Source organism: Mirounga angustirostris, unplaced genomic scaffold (assembly GCF_029215605.1).
Source record: "Mirounga angustirostris isolate CCGP_5_RB_7025 unplaced genomic scaffold, mMirAng1.0.hap1 SCAF_2, whole genome shotgun sequence".
NCBI lineage: Eukaryota > Metazoa > Chordata > Mammalia > Carnivora > Phocidae > Mirounga > Mirounga angustirostris.
This window is the reverse complement of record NW_026991710.1, coordinates 93,178,158-93,195,450: the sequence shown is the minus strand read 5'-3', so window position 1 is coordinate 93,195,450 and position 17,293 is coordinate 93,178,158. Positions and strand designations below refer to the sequence as shown.

The following is a 17,293-nucleotide window of genomic DNA, read 5'->3' as shown; positions in this document are numbered from 1 at the left end:
ATTTCCATGCAAAGCAAAGGTGGAAAGAAACTGGTGGGAGCGGTGGCTTTGCTGAAATGCACGGGCAGGAGGATGGTTAAGAAATTAGAACAAATATGGAAAACATTACTGTGGTGAAGCATATTTATTTTCTACAAGCCTGTACATAGGTGCTGAATGTAGTAGTATATTCGAGGGACAGGTAGTGGGGACCTGCACCCATTCAAAGCAAAAAGGAAAAGTCGGTCAAACTCTTTTAGGATTTGCTCTTGAAAAGACTTAGGAAAGAGTTCCTTCACTAGAGCCCTTCTTTAGAGGTTATTTTATACCTAGATGAAGATTATTTAAGGATTGTCTTTAAACTAAGGATTGTCTTTAAACCAGAATTTAAACTAAAAAAAACAAAACAAAACAACAACAACAAAAAAACAACCCAAACATGTATCTATGTTTAAACTTTAAAAAATATTCACAACACTTAGGAGTCATTTAGAAGAATTTGTGGCATTATAGCTATATAGTAGCTTTTTCCTCCTTTTTTTAAGATTTTATTTATCTGAGAGAGAGAGAGCATGAGAGAGGGGTGAGGGACAGAGGGAGAAGCAGACTCCCCACTGGGCAGGGAGCCCAATGCGGGGCTCGATTCTGGGACTCTCGGATCATGACCTGAGCCGAAGGTAGGTGCTTAACTGACTGAGCCACCCAGGCACCCCCTCCTCTTTCTTTTTTAAACAACTGAGCCAGGGGGATGTATTAAACTTGAATTTCTACTAGCTAGTATTCAAGAAACAAAGGAAAGGGCCTTTTAAATAAACATAGTAGTTCCGAAGAAGAAAGTGGGATAATAAAATAAAACCTCTTTTTAAAAAAAGGAATTAAGGCAATGATAATGTCACTTTAACAAATAAGTGTCTTCTCTTGAGAGAATTGGTATTTATTGAGGAGATATACTCTGTGACTATGCATATATAAAGATATCTTAAAATAATTTATATCAATGCAAATTTGTTCAAGTACAAACCAAATGAAAACATCCAGAATTTCAAATAATCTAGTCCTGAATGATGATTTAACATAAGAGCAAAGAAACTCTCAATTAAAAGCATTCTAGGGGCACCTGGGTGGCTCAGTCCGTAAGTGGCCGCCTTCTGCTCGGGTCATGATCCTGGAGTCCTGGGATAGAGCCCTGCCTTGTGCTCCCTGCTCAGTGGGGAGTCTGCTTCTCCCTCTGCCCTTCACCCCCTGCTCCCGCTCTCCAAATAAATAAATCAAATCTTTAAAAAAAAATCCCAATAAGTTAGTAATTTACATTATACTGTCTTAAAAAAAAAAAAAAAAAGCCCCAGATCATTGCATAGGGCCAGATGACCATATTAAACATGGTTCTAAGTTTTCTCCTTTTGGGAATAGCAACCTGAAATACAGTGAATCAAAATGAATTTTTAAATGAATAAACAATAAAAATTAGTATTTTTTTCCTCAACTATTTGGGGGCATAGAAGCAAGAAAGAAACCTGAAAAATTCAACTTCTTCCACACAAGAAACCAGAGTCACCAGAAACAGGCCCCAAAACTAAAATATTAATGTATTGTTACAAACCCAAAATGAGTCCTAAGATAACTCTCTTAAGGTCTGTAAAAACCAGTTCTCTCTGTACTAAATTATATTTAGGATTTGCATCATTATTTAAAATTAGCCCTATCATGGCACAATGTTGTGATTAGTAATTTCATCCAGGAGGTTTTGATTTTTGCATTCCTGGTTCTTTTTTTTTTTTTCCCAGAAAGTTTCACAAAAGTCCGTTAGGCCTCAGCCCTAAAGAAGTCCGTTATACTTCACCACAGTAAGAGGTGCTGGGTGGTGGGGGTGGGGGGGAGGGTTAGCTTTAGCTGAGAACTATTAAGACAGTATCACTTTTGCAGGTGTAGCCTACAAAAATAATGAGCTCTCTCCCGAAGTCAGTGTTGCTTGATATAAAAGTGATACTGTCATGTCAGTGCTTAAAAAAAAAATGAGATGACAATGTTATGCTAACAAATGGACAAAAATGGTAGGGTGGGTTTCTAAACAAGCATAACAGCAATAGCAGGGTTAACAGGGGTATCAAAAGAAAGTGAATGCTTAGATGAATAATCATTGCATTTTACTGCTAATTAGCTCCATAAATTAGGTATTTTTGTAATTTAACTGGCCAAGCTGCTTTTCTAAATATACATTAATGATTAATAAGGACAATATAAAAATATAATTATTATAGTGGTTAGTAATGGCAACTAGTTGCATTTTAATTCATGCTTCTCTTTATTGTAGCCAGCTTTCAAACAAACTCAATTTTATTTAAAATCTTACTTTTTTCTGATGTCATATCGATCTGAAAGAAAACATACATAAATTGAATGGTTACAAACTGCGTCTGCTTTCACAGCCCCTGATGTGCAAATAAGCTCCTATTCATAATCACACCCATGGGGAGATAACATAAGCTAGAGGAAGGTCAAAGTACTTTGCTACAGTTCTTCCTGAGAGTCTCCTTGATTCTTATCCCAACTTTGGGGAAAAAACAAACCTCCTTTCTAGACTTCATAGGTGGAAAGCACTTTTTAATGTTATTTCTAGCAAGATATGATCCAGGGTGCGTTTGATGTTAGAAATACATATGTATTAGGGAAAAGGCCAGGAAAAGAGTGAAGTGGGGGTTAAACAGTGTCAATTTAGTTGAGACAAAGAAGGAAAGAACAAGCAGCATGCCAGGGTAATACATTCTACAGAAGTAGCAGTTTCATTGTCATTAATGACAAGCCAAAATTCTAAATCCTGAAAAGAATACAAACTGGATCTATTGCCCTGCAAAGCTCCTGAAAATATTCAATAGAACAATCACAAACCTAATGCAAGAAACTCATTTAAATATAGCAAAAAATGGTTTTATAGTTGCACTGCGCTTCTAAGAAGGTGTGTAGGTACCATTTTGAACAGGTTTGGTGAGGGGGTCACCACGTGCACGAAGGAAACTGAGTATGTGAGACAAAGAGTGGCTATACAATCAAGGGGAAGGTTGACATCTGTCCTGCCATAATTACTGGGCATATGGTTCTATATGGCAGGACAATGAGGCTATCACCTCCCCTCTTGTCCTGCTCCGCGGCCAGGGTAGGAGTAAAAAGTGAATTCAGGGCAATTCTCTGCACTAAAAAGGCCTTGCATTTTAAGCTGGTGGGTACAAGGGTATTTACTATATTTTTCTTTATGTTTTTGTATTCCCAAATCCATCAAGTAACATTAAAAATATAACACTAGTATATTTGAAAATCTTTATGTGCAACTAATAACAACTGCATTTGTCTACCTTATAAGCAGGAACCAATATGTAAATAGGGAAGTAGAAGGAATTTCCTTTCATTTCTATGATGATGTTTGGGCATTCAAATCTTTATAAGGGAAACAAACACAGATGTGCCTGAACTATCAAAGAAGTCTTATTCAAAAGGTTCTTTATTCAAGGCAACCTCTTGAAGACTGGCTTTCTTCATCTATGATAGCACAGACCTCACAGGGCAATTGTGAGGATCAGTGTTGATGAGGTACGTGGAGCACTTAATAAAGAATCTACCTTATAAGAAGTGCTCATTATTAGTAGAGTTCTGCATTATAATATTATAGTCTACTGGTTGAACTATACACTTCTTAAAGTTTTTAGTCTTAGTGCTTCTCAAACTTTTTGGTTTCAAGACTCCTTTACACTCCTAAAAATTATTGAAGACCTTGAAGAACTTCTGTTTATGTTTGATATATACAAGTAAATATCTGTCTTACACATTAAGACTGAGAAATTCCTAGAACCCAAGTATACACAAGCACCCATTCCAGAGTCAGACTGATGATGTCATCATATGTAATGTAGCCTCTGGAAAACTCCTCTACAGCTTGTGGAGATACAGGAGGCAAAAGACAAATAATGTCTCAGTTATAGTAAAAACAAAAAAAGTTTTGAGCTCCAAGCATCTCCAGACCAACCTTTGAGAACTGAAATAATGGCTTGGCCTTCAGTAGTCAGTAGAGAAACCTTTATTATTGCACAGAGACAGGGTAACAATTTATAGAGAAAGCTTTACTATCCTTTGAATTTAGTCCATGAGATGAGAAAACAGAGGCTCAGAGAGGTTAAGTAAAACTGTGACCCTTCAGTTACTAACAACCGCATAACCCTTCTAAGAACACAGGTTAACTATGTGCTCTTATTAGTGGTTATAGCAAATACAGACATCAATAAGCGACAATGCCATACAATTACCTCTTCTTCCTGTTCTTGATCTGACTCTGATTCCTTGCCGCCCCAAGATGCCATGCAAGATGGAAAAAAGAGAGCAGGAAGAGTAGAGAGTCTTTAGAAGAAAAGATCAAATACACTGCCAACAAACATCAACAGGCAAGCATACCATCAGCGTACTCTGGTTTTCTTCCTACTAACAGTTTATAGAAGACAGGCACAAAAATTTAAAAGGATTGATTTAAATGTGAAAGTCTGTAGATTCAAGAGGCAAAAGAACCAAAATTATAAGTATACTAATTTATTAGACAAAAGAACTAAAATTACAAATATACTCATTTCAGATCCTAGAGGTTACTAGCAGCCTTAAAGTTGGATATTTAATGGATTTGATGCATATGTCTAGAGAAATGGGGATGATATATCCCAGTCATTACAGATACTAGCTGAAAATGTTAAAGACCACAAATAAGCTTATGGTAAAAATATTTTGAATACACAGGCAATATTTAGGAGTTCTATTATAATAAAGAACTACTAAATTCTAAAGTTTATGTGAAGTGTATATAATGTTTGGCATTGTTTTCCTTTTTATTTTGAGTTACTAACTGGAAAGCTGTCCTGGACCATCATGGCATTAATAATATGTCTCAACTTAGAAATATAGTGTAATAATAAAGTAAATGCTTTATTTTACAGCACACTGAAAGTTCACTGAAATCAGAGACAAAGCTCATTCATCTTTATACGTCACTCAGTTGGACTGCCCACAGCAGTATATATTTTGTTGTGCTTCTTATTTGGCATTCTGCTTCGGTGACTCACAAATCTACAAACCCCAAAGTACATTTTCCATCACTGGAGTGAAATTGGATTATGCTCATTTGGGTGGATATACTTATTGCTGTATTCCAATTACTGGAATAACACATATGTTTTCATATACAGATAATATTTCACTTTTATCATATAATGAGAATTTGCAACGTTAAACATGAAGCTTCTCTCTCTGTGTCTGATCTCTATTTAGAAGAATAATTGGTTAAGAAAAATATACCACAGCAGGTAAAAAGAAGTGTCGAAAATGCTTTGTTTTGTGGAGTCAAGATTTAGGGTTTTAAATATATTTCTACATCTCCTCCAAGTCTTACCTGCCATTACTCATCCCCCTCCCCAACCTCTAGTACACACACTGACAGCTCTGCAGCCCCCTACAGACCGCCATGGGGGGTGGGGGGAAATTTCCACTGAAAAGATATTGGTTAAAGTTTTTTTAAGTAATAAAAATTAAGTTATCCCCAACATTTAATTCATTCAGTTGTCTTCAACTTATCGGAGTAAGCCAGGAATTCTGTAATGGTGAGCAGTCTGAATAGAAAGTAATACCTGGTAAGGAGACTTTGGGTCAGGAATTGATGAAGTGTTCCTTTTCAACAATGTTTCAAATCTACCCCTTGTCACATGGGAGTATTTTTTATACTAATCATGCTAAAATCATTGAAAAACTAGTTTGATACCCCCAAAACATTATAGGTTATAAGATGAATAGGAATTGATTTTAGCAATAAGATAAAATCTCATGAGGTTGCTCTGAATTTAATAATAAATAATCCACCTGTGAATTGGCAGTGAACAGAAGCTAATGAACTCATAATACTTTGCTGGGGCCAAATGGACTAGTATCACCCCAGAAGGGCAATAAAAACAACAGTGAAGACAAAGCCAATTTATTTTTAAAAATGAGTCCAAAAAGTTAAATCTTAAATTCAAATTTTCTTTCCTGTCCAATATGTATTGATAGAAAAGTTTCCATCAGAGTGAATTTAACGCAAAATAAAGGAGAGCTACCTTTTTTCCTTACTTAAATGGAAAATCATAAGTTTGACAGGGAATCAAAAATGACTGCTATATGTGCTTGCATTCAGTCCTTTTGCTTTTACTTATTTTAAAGGGTTTGAAAATTAAATCCTATAGAGACTGAACCGCACTCCAACAGATTTGACAATACCTTTGTATAAATCGGCAGGGTGATGTTTAAGTTGCAAATAGCTTGATGCACCAGGCCTCTTGTGGATTTTGGCTCTTTCATAAACGATAGTCGCCCGCAAGGTTCCTGAGTCGTGTCACGTACCTTGAACAAGAAAGGCATACGTACTTCACCCACCTATGATGTGTACTATTTATTTTAATTAGATGATACTCAAGAGAATGAGGAAAAAATAAATTCATTTGATAATGCTAAGGATTTAGAGGTGTTCCTTTCTCTGTTTCTATATTCATTTAGAATGACTTTTTAAAAATCATTCAGCTTTTAAAAAATCGTGGTAAAAGACACGTACCATAAAATTTACCATTTCCATTTTTACGCTTACCATTTTTAAGTGTCCAATTTAGCGGCATTAAGCACATGCACAAACTTGTGCATTCATCAAATCCCTACTATGCAGAATTTGTCATCATCCCGAACACAAACTCTGTACCCATTAAACAATAGCTCCCCATTCTTCTCTTCCGCCACCCCAGGTCACCTCTATTCTACTTTCTGTGTCTGTAAATTTGCCTCTTCCAGGTACCCTGAATAGATAAGAGTTATACATTGTTTGCTCCTTTTGAGTCTGGGTTATTTTACTTAGCATAATATTTTCAAACTTCAACCACATTGCAACATATAACAGAATTTCATTCTTTAAAAGAACTGTGTTAAAATATACATAACATAGAACTTCTCATTTCCACCATTTTTACATGCACAGTTCAGCAGCAATAAGTACATTCACACTGTTGTACAACCATCACTACCATTCATCTTCGGAACTTCTTCATGTTCACCAACTGAAACTCTGTTTCCATGGAACACGAACTTTCCATTCCTCCTTCACCTCATCTCCTGGCAATCACCGTTCTATTTTCTGACTTTAGGCATTTAACCTCTCTAGGTACCTCTTATAAGTGGAAACAGAGTATTTGTCCTTTTGTGTCTGGCTAATTTCACTTAGCATATGCCTTCCAGGTTCATCCGTGTTACAGCATGTATCAAAATGTCATTCCTTATTAAGGCTGAATAATATTCCATTGTACGTATATACCATTTTTTATCCATTCACCTGTCAGTGGATACTTGGGATGTTTCCACCTTTTGGCTACTGTGAATAATGCTCTTATGAACACCGGGATGCAAGTAACTGCTTGAGTCCCTGCTCTCAGTTCTTTTGGGTATATACCTAGAAGTGGAATTGCTGGATCATAGGCTAATCTAGGTTTGAATTTTTGAGGAATCATCATACTGTTTTCCACAATGGCTGCATCCATTTTGTATTCCCACCAGCAATGATCAGAGTCCCAATTTCTCCACATCCTTGCCAACATGTATTAGCTATTTCATTATTTATATACTTATTTTTTAACAGCTGCCACCCTAATGGGTACAAAGTTTCTCATTGTGATTTGAATCTGAATTTCCTTAAGCTGTTGAGCATCTTTTCATATGCTTATTGGCCACCAGTTTGCCTTCTTTGGAGAAATGTCTGAGTCCTTTGCTCATTTCTGTATTTGGTTGTTTGTACAATGACTTTTGCGGGGCGCCTGGGTGGCTCAGTCATTAAGCGTCTGCCTTCCGCTCAGGTTATGATCTCAGGGTCCTGGGATTGAGCCCGGCATCGGGCTCCCTGCTGGGCGGGAAGCCTGCTTCTCCCTCTCCCACTCCCCCTGCTTGTGTTCCCTCTGTCGCTGTGTCTCTCTCTGTCAAATAAATAAAATCTTAAAAAAAAAAAGAATGACTTTTGCACATCAACAATATCAAGTATTAGCTTAATTATACAGCCATTTGTGTTAAATGGACCCATTACCCTCAGCAGTTACAATTTAATGTGGTGATCTCTAAGAACCTATCTTCAATCAGATAAAACAATCAAACCAGAAATGGCACAACAAAGGACTCAGAGATCTTGGGAAAGCTTAACAGACTTCAAAAAACTTGAGAGGTTTACTGACATACGCTTGGAAAGTCATAAGGGATTAAAATGAGTCATTGCTGACAAACTGGGAATTAGTAGTCTGAAGACCGTGTAGTGAAAACTATTGGAGACCAGCTTCTATCTTGTGAGGATTGAGCATTAGGACTTCTAGATTAGTGAAATACACTGTGAGAAGCAAGAAAAAAAAATGAGTGGCTGGAGAAATAGAGCACAGAATTATTACTTCCTTTTCATTTCATGAATCTCGCCATCACACATTTTTGTCCCTTTTTAGAACTGGAATCTAGAATGAAATGTATATATACCGCTGCCAAATTCCTAAGTTGAATTAATATTCTTAAACAGAGACAACAAATTCACAGTGTACTGAAGTATCTCCAGAAATGTTTGTTGGATGAATTTATGAAAATATACGCAGTTCACAGCTCTATCTGGGATAATCTCTTACTAGATTAAGTGAGATCCTGGGTCCCTTGAGAGCTTTTATTACAAAAAGTCGTCACTTAGAACTCTTTTGGTCTCCACATTAATGAAATTCATAAATTTTTAAAATGTAAGCATAAATATTTAGAAGAAATGATAGTAAAAAAAGAGAGACTTGTAAAATTTGGGAAAAAAAGTAACCAGTTTTTCTAATTAATGAACTGGCTATTTGTCCTAATTCTCAGCCTTAATCATAGTCTATAAGTTATAAAATGAAGGTTGAATTTGAACTTCAAAAATAAAAACAGTTTTATAGGACTTTAAAATTTCACAGACATGGTTTTAAAAAATTACTGTAATGACTGAAAAGCAAAATTGTCTCCTACTAAAGGAAGTCAAATCCTTACTTGATCTTAAGTAAAATGCATTACAAAAGCCCATGTCTTATTACCTTGACAAAGAGAGGAAGTCGGTTTTCTTTGAAGGCAAAAAAACTGAAGATATGATGTTGGCCACTCTTGGTTAATGGCACCAGGTTGCCAAAACAATCAACATAGATGGGTTTTCCTTCTAGTACCTGGTAAAAACAGAGAAAAATAACACAGAATATAATAGCTATAATTATTACTTGTTATTTACATAAAAAGTGGTGGTACTACTTGGAACATCAAAATTCTTAAAATATACATACATAATCTTTACATTGCTGATGAACATTTTGTCTTATCTGTGACAAAGCATGCGCTAATACTCCCTCTTCTTACTGGTACGAGAATCTTCAAATGCACGGTGGCATTTAATGTTAATGTTTTCATTTCTAACACTGTTTCATGTTACCCTCCCCCCCCCAAAAAAAACCAGTATCTCTTTAAGTCCTAAATTTAAATTTTTGATTGGGTAATTTTTGACATCGTAATGAGTCAGGTTACTTGACTTTAATATCCAAAGGCCCACAGATAGAAAATTCTGAAATAAGAATAAATAATGCAGAAAAGCCCTGGATATGGTACATTCACATTTACACAAAGGATATACTTCCCAACTATTTCCTTTAGTATTAAAAATAATAAAAACAACAAGGAAAGATAAAGATACCTAAACTATTACAGTCACTTACATTCTTTACCAATAACTCATAATTTTTCCCAAGATAATTTTAAGAGAGTCCTTTTACCACCTCACATACACTGAGACTATCCCTATATCCAAACTGGCAAAAACGGCAGACTTTGGACCTTGACCTACTAACTGATCAAAATCTGGACTGTTCTTTTTCTTTTTTAATGGCTCTACTTATTAAATACTATTTTAAATATAATCTACTAGTAAGGGTATAAACAACAGGTTAACATAAATTATTTTTGTAAATAACAGTACCTCTACATCCCTGCTTCTGGCCACCTCAGCAAAGTTTTCTTGTTGTTCTAGGGTCTTATCCACTTTATCATCAGTCATGCAGAAACATCTCAACCTGGCTTCAATGGGGTCGTGTGATTTGGCAAACACAACAAATTTGGCCATATATGGTACACAGATAATTTCTCTATACACTTGTGATGCAAAGGTAACAGATTCCTGGATTTGTCGACAATCTATCAGCCAGAACCTACAAAATGGAATAAGATCAGTTATCTGAAATTTAAAGTATACCAGTTGAATTAAAAAACAACAGTCCCTTCACTATGGTCAAAATAGTCATTAAATGTTTCTTAGAAAAAGGGAGAGAAGGAGATGAGAGAAACTAAAGGAAAGAGGAAGAAAGTGAAAGGAGGAAAGATAAAAGGATAGATGGGAAGGGAGAAGGGAATGTGGGGAAAAGAGAAAGATTAGGTGTTTAAGATCAACTATCAAATGCTGTATTTGTAATTTTCTTCCTTGGGGACTCTTCTGAGTATTGAGTCTTCTGAACTATATCTAAGTGCTTTAGAATCTTCTAGCATGTAAGCTCAGTATTGGGTATTATGACAAGTATCTCACTGAATGAGAGTTTCTATTTTCCTTGATTCCCTCTCCTCTTTGTTTCATTTCCTGAAACTCTTTTCAATAAAATCTACTCAGGTTTTCTTTTTTTTTTTTTTTAGATTTTATTTATTTATTCATGAGAGACAGAGAGAGAGAGGCAGAGGGAGAAGCAGGCTCCCAAGGAGCAGAGAGCCCGATCCCAGGACCCTGGGATCATGACCTGAGCCGAAGGCAGTCTCTTAACCAACTGAGCCACCCAGGCGCCCTCTACTCAGGTTTTCTTCATCATTCTTTTCCAACAACCTCTCTAGTCACCAAGGGGAAATAATACCATTTTTAAAAAATTGCTTTTGCTCCAGAACTTCTAAATATTGCTGAATATATCCCTAGAAGAAATCATTGGATTTGTGACCAATTTATGAGTTCTAGCCTCAGCTGGGTCTGTGACATTGCCTGGTAACTTTTTCCTCAAATATCATGGTATTCAGTATAGTAACTTTGCTAAACCTTTATGACACTCCTTGAGCTCCCTCCTCACCTGAGGCCTTAAGATAACTTCACTGAGAAAGTAGAGGCCACCATGGACATTTTTTCAATTTGCTATGTATACATTTTCAAAGGTTGGTTCACATCCTCTGGCTCTGAAACCTTTCCCAACCAATGATCACCCACCCTCCTTCTCTTGACTCATTTCCCACAATCTTTCAACATTCCTGAGATTGCCCTACTGTCTTAGCCTCTCTTTTCTTTAAGTTCTTGATCCATCTCACTTTCTTTATTGGCTTTTAGTAAAATATATGCAAAGTTTACTATTTTAACCATTTTTAAGTGTAAAATTTATTGGTATTAAGTACACTTACAATACCGACTTCTCGGTCTATCCCACGAGGCTTTCCATAAACAATGCACAATCTTGCATTACTTCTGCATTACAGACTAAATGGATCACTGTTGCTCTCCCCCAGTACCCTTCTGCATTCTATCTTGGCATCTTGGCTCATGTTACCTCTTTCTTCCACTTTTATTCTGCCTATAAGTTTCCTACATGTCTCTTAAGTCACCTCTTCTCAAACATCTTCTCTATCCCGATGCAAATACCCTCCGCTGAATTCTTTAATACCTCTGGGGGTACCTCTCATGCAAAACTTGCCATGTCTTGCATTAGAGTGTAGATGCCTAAGTGGCAGATCGCAGTGGCTCACAGAGCCCGAGACTCAGTAGCTGAGCCTGAGCGGCTGAAAGGACAAACACATGCCACACCACACCCAGGTACTGCCCCGTACCATTAGTGACTTATTCATGAATTTCTACTTTTTCTTTTCCCCTTGAATATAAACTTAAGTTTTAACCACTCTCGACTTTAGTTTTCTCATCTGTAAAATGGCCACAATACCTCCTGTTCTATTTAAGTCACACAGTTGTTGTAGTAATCAAATTAAATGGGACATGCTTAGCAATCCATTAATCCCAGTGCAAATGGGAACTAATGGTAATCAACTGAGTTAGTGTGTGCATGACATAAAACTAGATAGCTTCAGCTTTTAGCAGATGTGTGATATGTAATTGGGTAATAGATGGGTAATATGCACATGTGTTAGAATGCATAAGAGTCATGGAAACCTTGAAACCATTTAAGCAAGTCATGGTGGGCTTTGTGTTTTTATTACTCTGTTGGAAAAAGTAGTTCAGGCTATTTTTTGACAGCAGGAAATTTATCTTTCCTAAGACCTTTGGGACTGGAAAAATCAGTGATGGCTACTAAAACCAGAGTCAGGGTCACAATCCCTTCTTTTTCTTAGATTTTAATCTGACTGGTTGTCCTTTATTGTCTCATCACTATTACATTTGTTAGCAAGTCCAGTTTAAAATATGAAAGTAAATGCAGATGTGTAAAAGCAAACCAAAAAGATTCACTTTTAAAGAACATAAGAAACAAAACAAAAGACAATGGGGAGGGGCAATATCATAGTGGGCTTTTCTGGGCTGCATAACCATACCTGGCAGACACATTGGTTGTAAAGGAAACACATTCATTGACAAATGTTAATGGCGTAGTTCCTGTAATATCTTCCCATTGTGCAGGAGTGGTTCCACCTGAAATAATATGATTGTTTAAAAAAATCAGGCAAAACTCCAGGCTCTGAATTGTAAAATAAAGTCTTTGTGGTTCTGGCTGTGTTCACCCATATCATCCCATCCACCCCTCAGAATGACATATTGGAAACAACATGTCTAAAAACGACATGCTAAAAAATGACACACTGAAAACAAACAGCAGACACTACCTTTCAAGGAACTTAATTTAAAGGGAGGTTCTTTGAATAACTGCCTCAAATTACCTACTAAGTGTTCTAGTCTCTGACTTTCTTTTTTTTATGTTTCAAGTCTTTATTTAAATTCTAGATAGTTAACATATACTGTAGTATTAGTTGCAGGTGTAGAATTTAGTGATTCATCACTTACATACAACACCCAGTGCTCATCACAAGTGCCCTCCTTAATACCCATCACGCACCTAGCCCATCTCCCACCCACCTCCCCTCCAGCAACCCTCAGTTTGTTCTCTATTGTTAAGATCTGACTGATACTCTGAAGCTTTTATTGTAATTGCTAGGCTTTGAAGATCATTTTAAATTTAAAATGATGATGATTTTAAAAGCTACTTCGATCAACCAAGGAGCTGAATACTTTGTTAAAATAACAAAAATCCAAATAATCTTTTGTTCCTGAACTTCATATTTTCTGGAAATATTTTTTTTTTTTAAAGATTTTATTTATTTATTTGAGACAGAGAGAATGAGAGACAGAGAGCATGAGAGGGAGGAGGGTCAGAGGGAGAAGCAGACTCCCTGCCGAGCAGGGAGCCCGATGCGGGACTCGATCCTGGGACTCCAGGATCATGACCTGAGCTGAAGGCAGTCGCTTAACCAACTGAGCCACCCAGGTGCCCCTGGAAATATTTTTAAGAAATAAAATTTCCTCTCAATTTGCAGTTCAAGGTTGGCAAAAAAAAAAAAATGCTTGGAAAATATTAAGAGCTCAGTAATACCGCAAGGTGAGTGAATGAGTACTGAAGGATGGCCTCTGCACAGAAAGATCACCATGGAGGCTGATATTGACTTTCATTCTCCTGGGAAATTACGTTGGCATAGATAAGGATAAAACAGTCTTAAAGCATTGTAGGGGAATATATGTTTGAGATGAGGAAAAATTGTGACTCTAAAATTCCTTAAAGAAGGAAATGAGTTATCAAAGAAAGTTCACGGAAACTTATTCTAGCAAGCCTCTAAAATAGGAATTCTTAGCAGAACCATATAACAGAGCAAAACACAAAAATCTAAAACTCTGGTTAACATGTTTTTTTTTTTAATTAACAAATAAATTTAAGGAATTGTTAAGTGCAAACCTATCAGAAGATCTATGGCTGGAATAACTAGATTAGATGGCGTCTAGGCCCAGGTGGTATCTTCATTTGATCATCTATAAGGGCAGGTGTGCCACAGACATTTTTCAGTCTTCCTTCTTTCACTCCCATGCCATTATGTTGCACATTATAAAATGTTAATCATATACCCATGGAAAAAAAGTATGGGAATGACACCCAGGAATGCTGGTAACAATCAGAAATGGATAATTGGGAAAGCGATCATAAGTGAAGTGTAAGATTTCCTTTCATACTCATTGTAGTCTGTGTATTTTAAATTTTTGTCATAATATTAAATTTATGGGGAAAGGTGTCAATGGTCTGCTATCATAAGTACAGAAAAAAACACTAATAAGAAGGGAGAATTATAGAACAAAATAAGGGTGAACATTCCTTTCAATATGGAGGAGAAAGGAAAAAAAATTCTAACAATACCTAAACAACCAGGGATGGTGATTATTCCTATTGACAGCAGTATATTTACTGAATGCCAACAACACGTAGTTATTGTGAAATAGGGAAATTATTAGTGCAATGATGTAGTCCTAACACAGGTTATTTGTGCAGATTTTTTCCTCTCACCATTTGTGGTGGTATGATTGAGCAGAAAAAACCAACGTTCTGGGAATGTCTTTCTGGAGTATGGTAGTTGTCTGAAAGCTATTACAACTTCTAATTGAAAAGACCAAAATTCAGTTAATCATTAAAAACCTTTACTTTGTTTTTCCAAAGTTAGTTCAACAGATCAATGATAAAGACAAACCAATTCCCAGACAGATGTTTGAACTACTGGGTATAATTATTCAAGATGCTATTTATTTTTCATGTAAGACTTCATAAAGTCTTCAATGAAGGCTTGAGACTTCATAAAGTCTTCAATGAAGGCTTGAAACTTGGGTTTTGAGGCATGTAAAATTGGGTTTGAATTCCAACTCTGCCAAGTATTTATGGTATGATTTCAGGCAAGTTATAGAACTTCGCTCAGCCTTGGCTTCCTTTTCAGTAAATAGGGTTAACACTTCCTCATAGGACCACTATAAAGACAGAAATGATAATACATATAAAGGGTCTAATAGTTTGGTATACAAGCTGTATTTGATAAATATTAATTTCCTTTCACTTGCCTAGTTAAGTAGGATGCTTTTCCTGAATTAATGCATATAACCTCACAGGTATCTGATGACGAAGGTAATTTAATATTTACAATGATCTGTTTCTCCTTTCAGAACTTTCTACTAACATAGTCATATGGGACTCACCTGTTATGCTGCATAGTAATCTCAAGGTTGGTGCATCTCCCCCAAAACCATTCAACATGACATCACTTGAAGCTTTAGGGACAGGAATGGTCATGGTAATCGGTTTGTGGAATTTTCTTCTTCTAGGTTCCAAAGTGACTATAGGGCTGAAGGTAGCTTTGTTGCCTAGAATCTTCTTAACCAGCTCATTGTGCATAGGTTGAGCCTTGTCAAGAAAAAAAATAGTAACATAAACAATATATCTATATTTACGTCAAATTTCTTACTCAATGCATTGCTTTTTAGCTCATAAATCAGTTTGGTGACTTCAAATATGGCAATTGTAAGTTCAGTACTAAGCCCTCATATAAAACTTTAGGAGACCTACAATCTCTAAGGGCAGAACTTACTCACTTGGGGATAATTTGACACATTAACCATGTATTTCCCACCTGAAAAGCTGATTTTGAATCACTAGAGTAAAAACCCATGTTAGGTTAACTTGTATCCCACATGGGCATACCTGTAGGCCCACACGGATCCTCTTGGTTAGCGCCCCCTCCGGAAAGACGGCCTGCACCTGGGGCACCACAGTGCTGCTCAGCACGCCTCCCTCTGGGCCAATCAGGTTGCTGTCCTGTTTGATGCGAGACACCACTGCAAAGTACTGTGGGAAGTCACGGGTGATGATGCGGCAGATTCGCTTCTTTTCTAGGTCTTCCGGGCTATCCAGCACTGAGACAAGAAATGACCCATCTTCTTCACAGAGCAAAGATTTCCTTCCAAAAGCATTCTAGCAAACTCCATGGCAGAGTTAATAGTAAATAAGCGTGGAAGCAAAAACACCCCCCTTTTTTTTTAAATAGTAGGAAAATTTAAAAAGCAAGACTCCCAATCCTAACAACACCAGAAAAAAAAAAAAAATTGCAGTCTTTCAAGACCTATCAGCATTTAGTCTGCACGTTTTATTTCTCCGTGGAAACTAGGTCTTTCCAGGGCACTGTGAAAGGAAAGCATCCAGTTCCAGAAGCAGGAGTGCAGGGCAGCCTGCTTTTGGAAATGAGGGGTTTTGAGGGCAAACCCGGAATGGAAACAAACCTATCCTATTCTTGGTTCACGTGAGGTACAGGAAATAGCTTCTGGACCTCTTTTCTTCACAAATTTCAAAGTTCGCTCAACAACCAGTTATTGCGGTTTTAAGAAGAAATATGGCCCTTTCAGTTCTCAGGGCAATAGTGCAGGAATAAAATCTGTCCTGTAAGGGTAAGGTTTGTCTTTGTGTATTTATTCTAGTGACATGGTTGTCTCTGAAAGAGTCACATACTAAAAAAAACCAAAACAAAACAGTGATTATAAATTCAGGGTTTGAGTATTTCCCTGAAACCATTAACTGACCAACCATATCATCTACTGTCAGGAAGATAGGATAAGAGGCTCTTTGTAAATCGCATTAATGTAGATATGCAGGGCAACACAAAAATCAGACTGGCTTAAAAGGCAGAAAATCTGCACTAAGGTGATCACTGAATTTTCAGGGATCACGGAAAGTTGTTTATTTTTGGAAATCATTTGCAATCCATTCTAGAGGCAGGAACAGCAACTATATTTTTCTTGACAATTGAATATAACTAGAGAGCAAAAGCCAGAAGTCCCAGGATCTGATCATGCATAACTGAAAACTGATGCACTGGCAAACACCAGAACATACTTCCAAAGAATGCATTTCCAAGCACAGAGAACACAAAAATGCAAAAATCTGATTCTTTATTTTAAAACAGGCTTTATACACAGAGAGTTATACCAGAACTCGTCAAGGACAAGATGCCAGTGTTTATGGCAGTGTTAATGACAGGTAAATATCTCAGAGGAAAGTATCCTAAACCTAAGTGCAGGCAAAAGAACTGGCTCCAAGAAGCAGAAGCAGCTAAATATTGCAGGGAACAAGCTTTATCAGGAAGAATCCTGTTCTTTCTATCTTGCTTGGAAAATACGGACCTATGCACCTAGAGGGCATAATTTCTTTTT

The 17,293-nt window shown here is 36.8% G+C and overlaps 1 protein-coding gene across 28 annotated transcripts in view; it reads right to left on the bottom strand.

Moving 5' to 3' along the window:
* Positions 1-17,293, bottom strand: part of ANK2 (ankyrin 2) — a 224,613-nt gene that overhangs the window by 29,171 nt on the left and 178,149 nt on the right. For 24 of the 28 annotated variants that reach the window (XM_045880577.3, XM_045880578.3, XM_045880549.3 and 21 more), the window contains 8 exons: positions 15,792-16,003; positions 15,290-15,494; positions 12,604-12,700; positions 10,022-10,250; positions 9,096-9,221; positions 6,256-6,378; positions 4,272-4,304; positions 2,330-2,351 (listed from right to left, as the gene is read on the bottom strand). In XM_045880577.3, coding sequence (XP_045736533.1) covers positions 2,330-2,351; positions 4,272-4,304; positions 6,256-6,378; positions 9,096-9,221; positions 10,022-10,250; positions 12,604-12,700; positions 15,290-15,494; positions 15,792-16,003 — 1,047 coding nt within the window. The remainder of the gene's footprint in view (positions 1-2,329; positions 2,352-4,271; positions 4,305-6,255; positions 6,379-9,095; positions 9,222-10,021; positions 10,251-12,603; positions 12,701-15,289; positions 15,495-15,791; positions 16,004-17,293) is intronic. The other 4 variants (XM_045880558.3, XM_045880560.3, XM_045880570.3 and 1 more) reach the window with 1 other exon arrangement.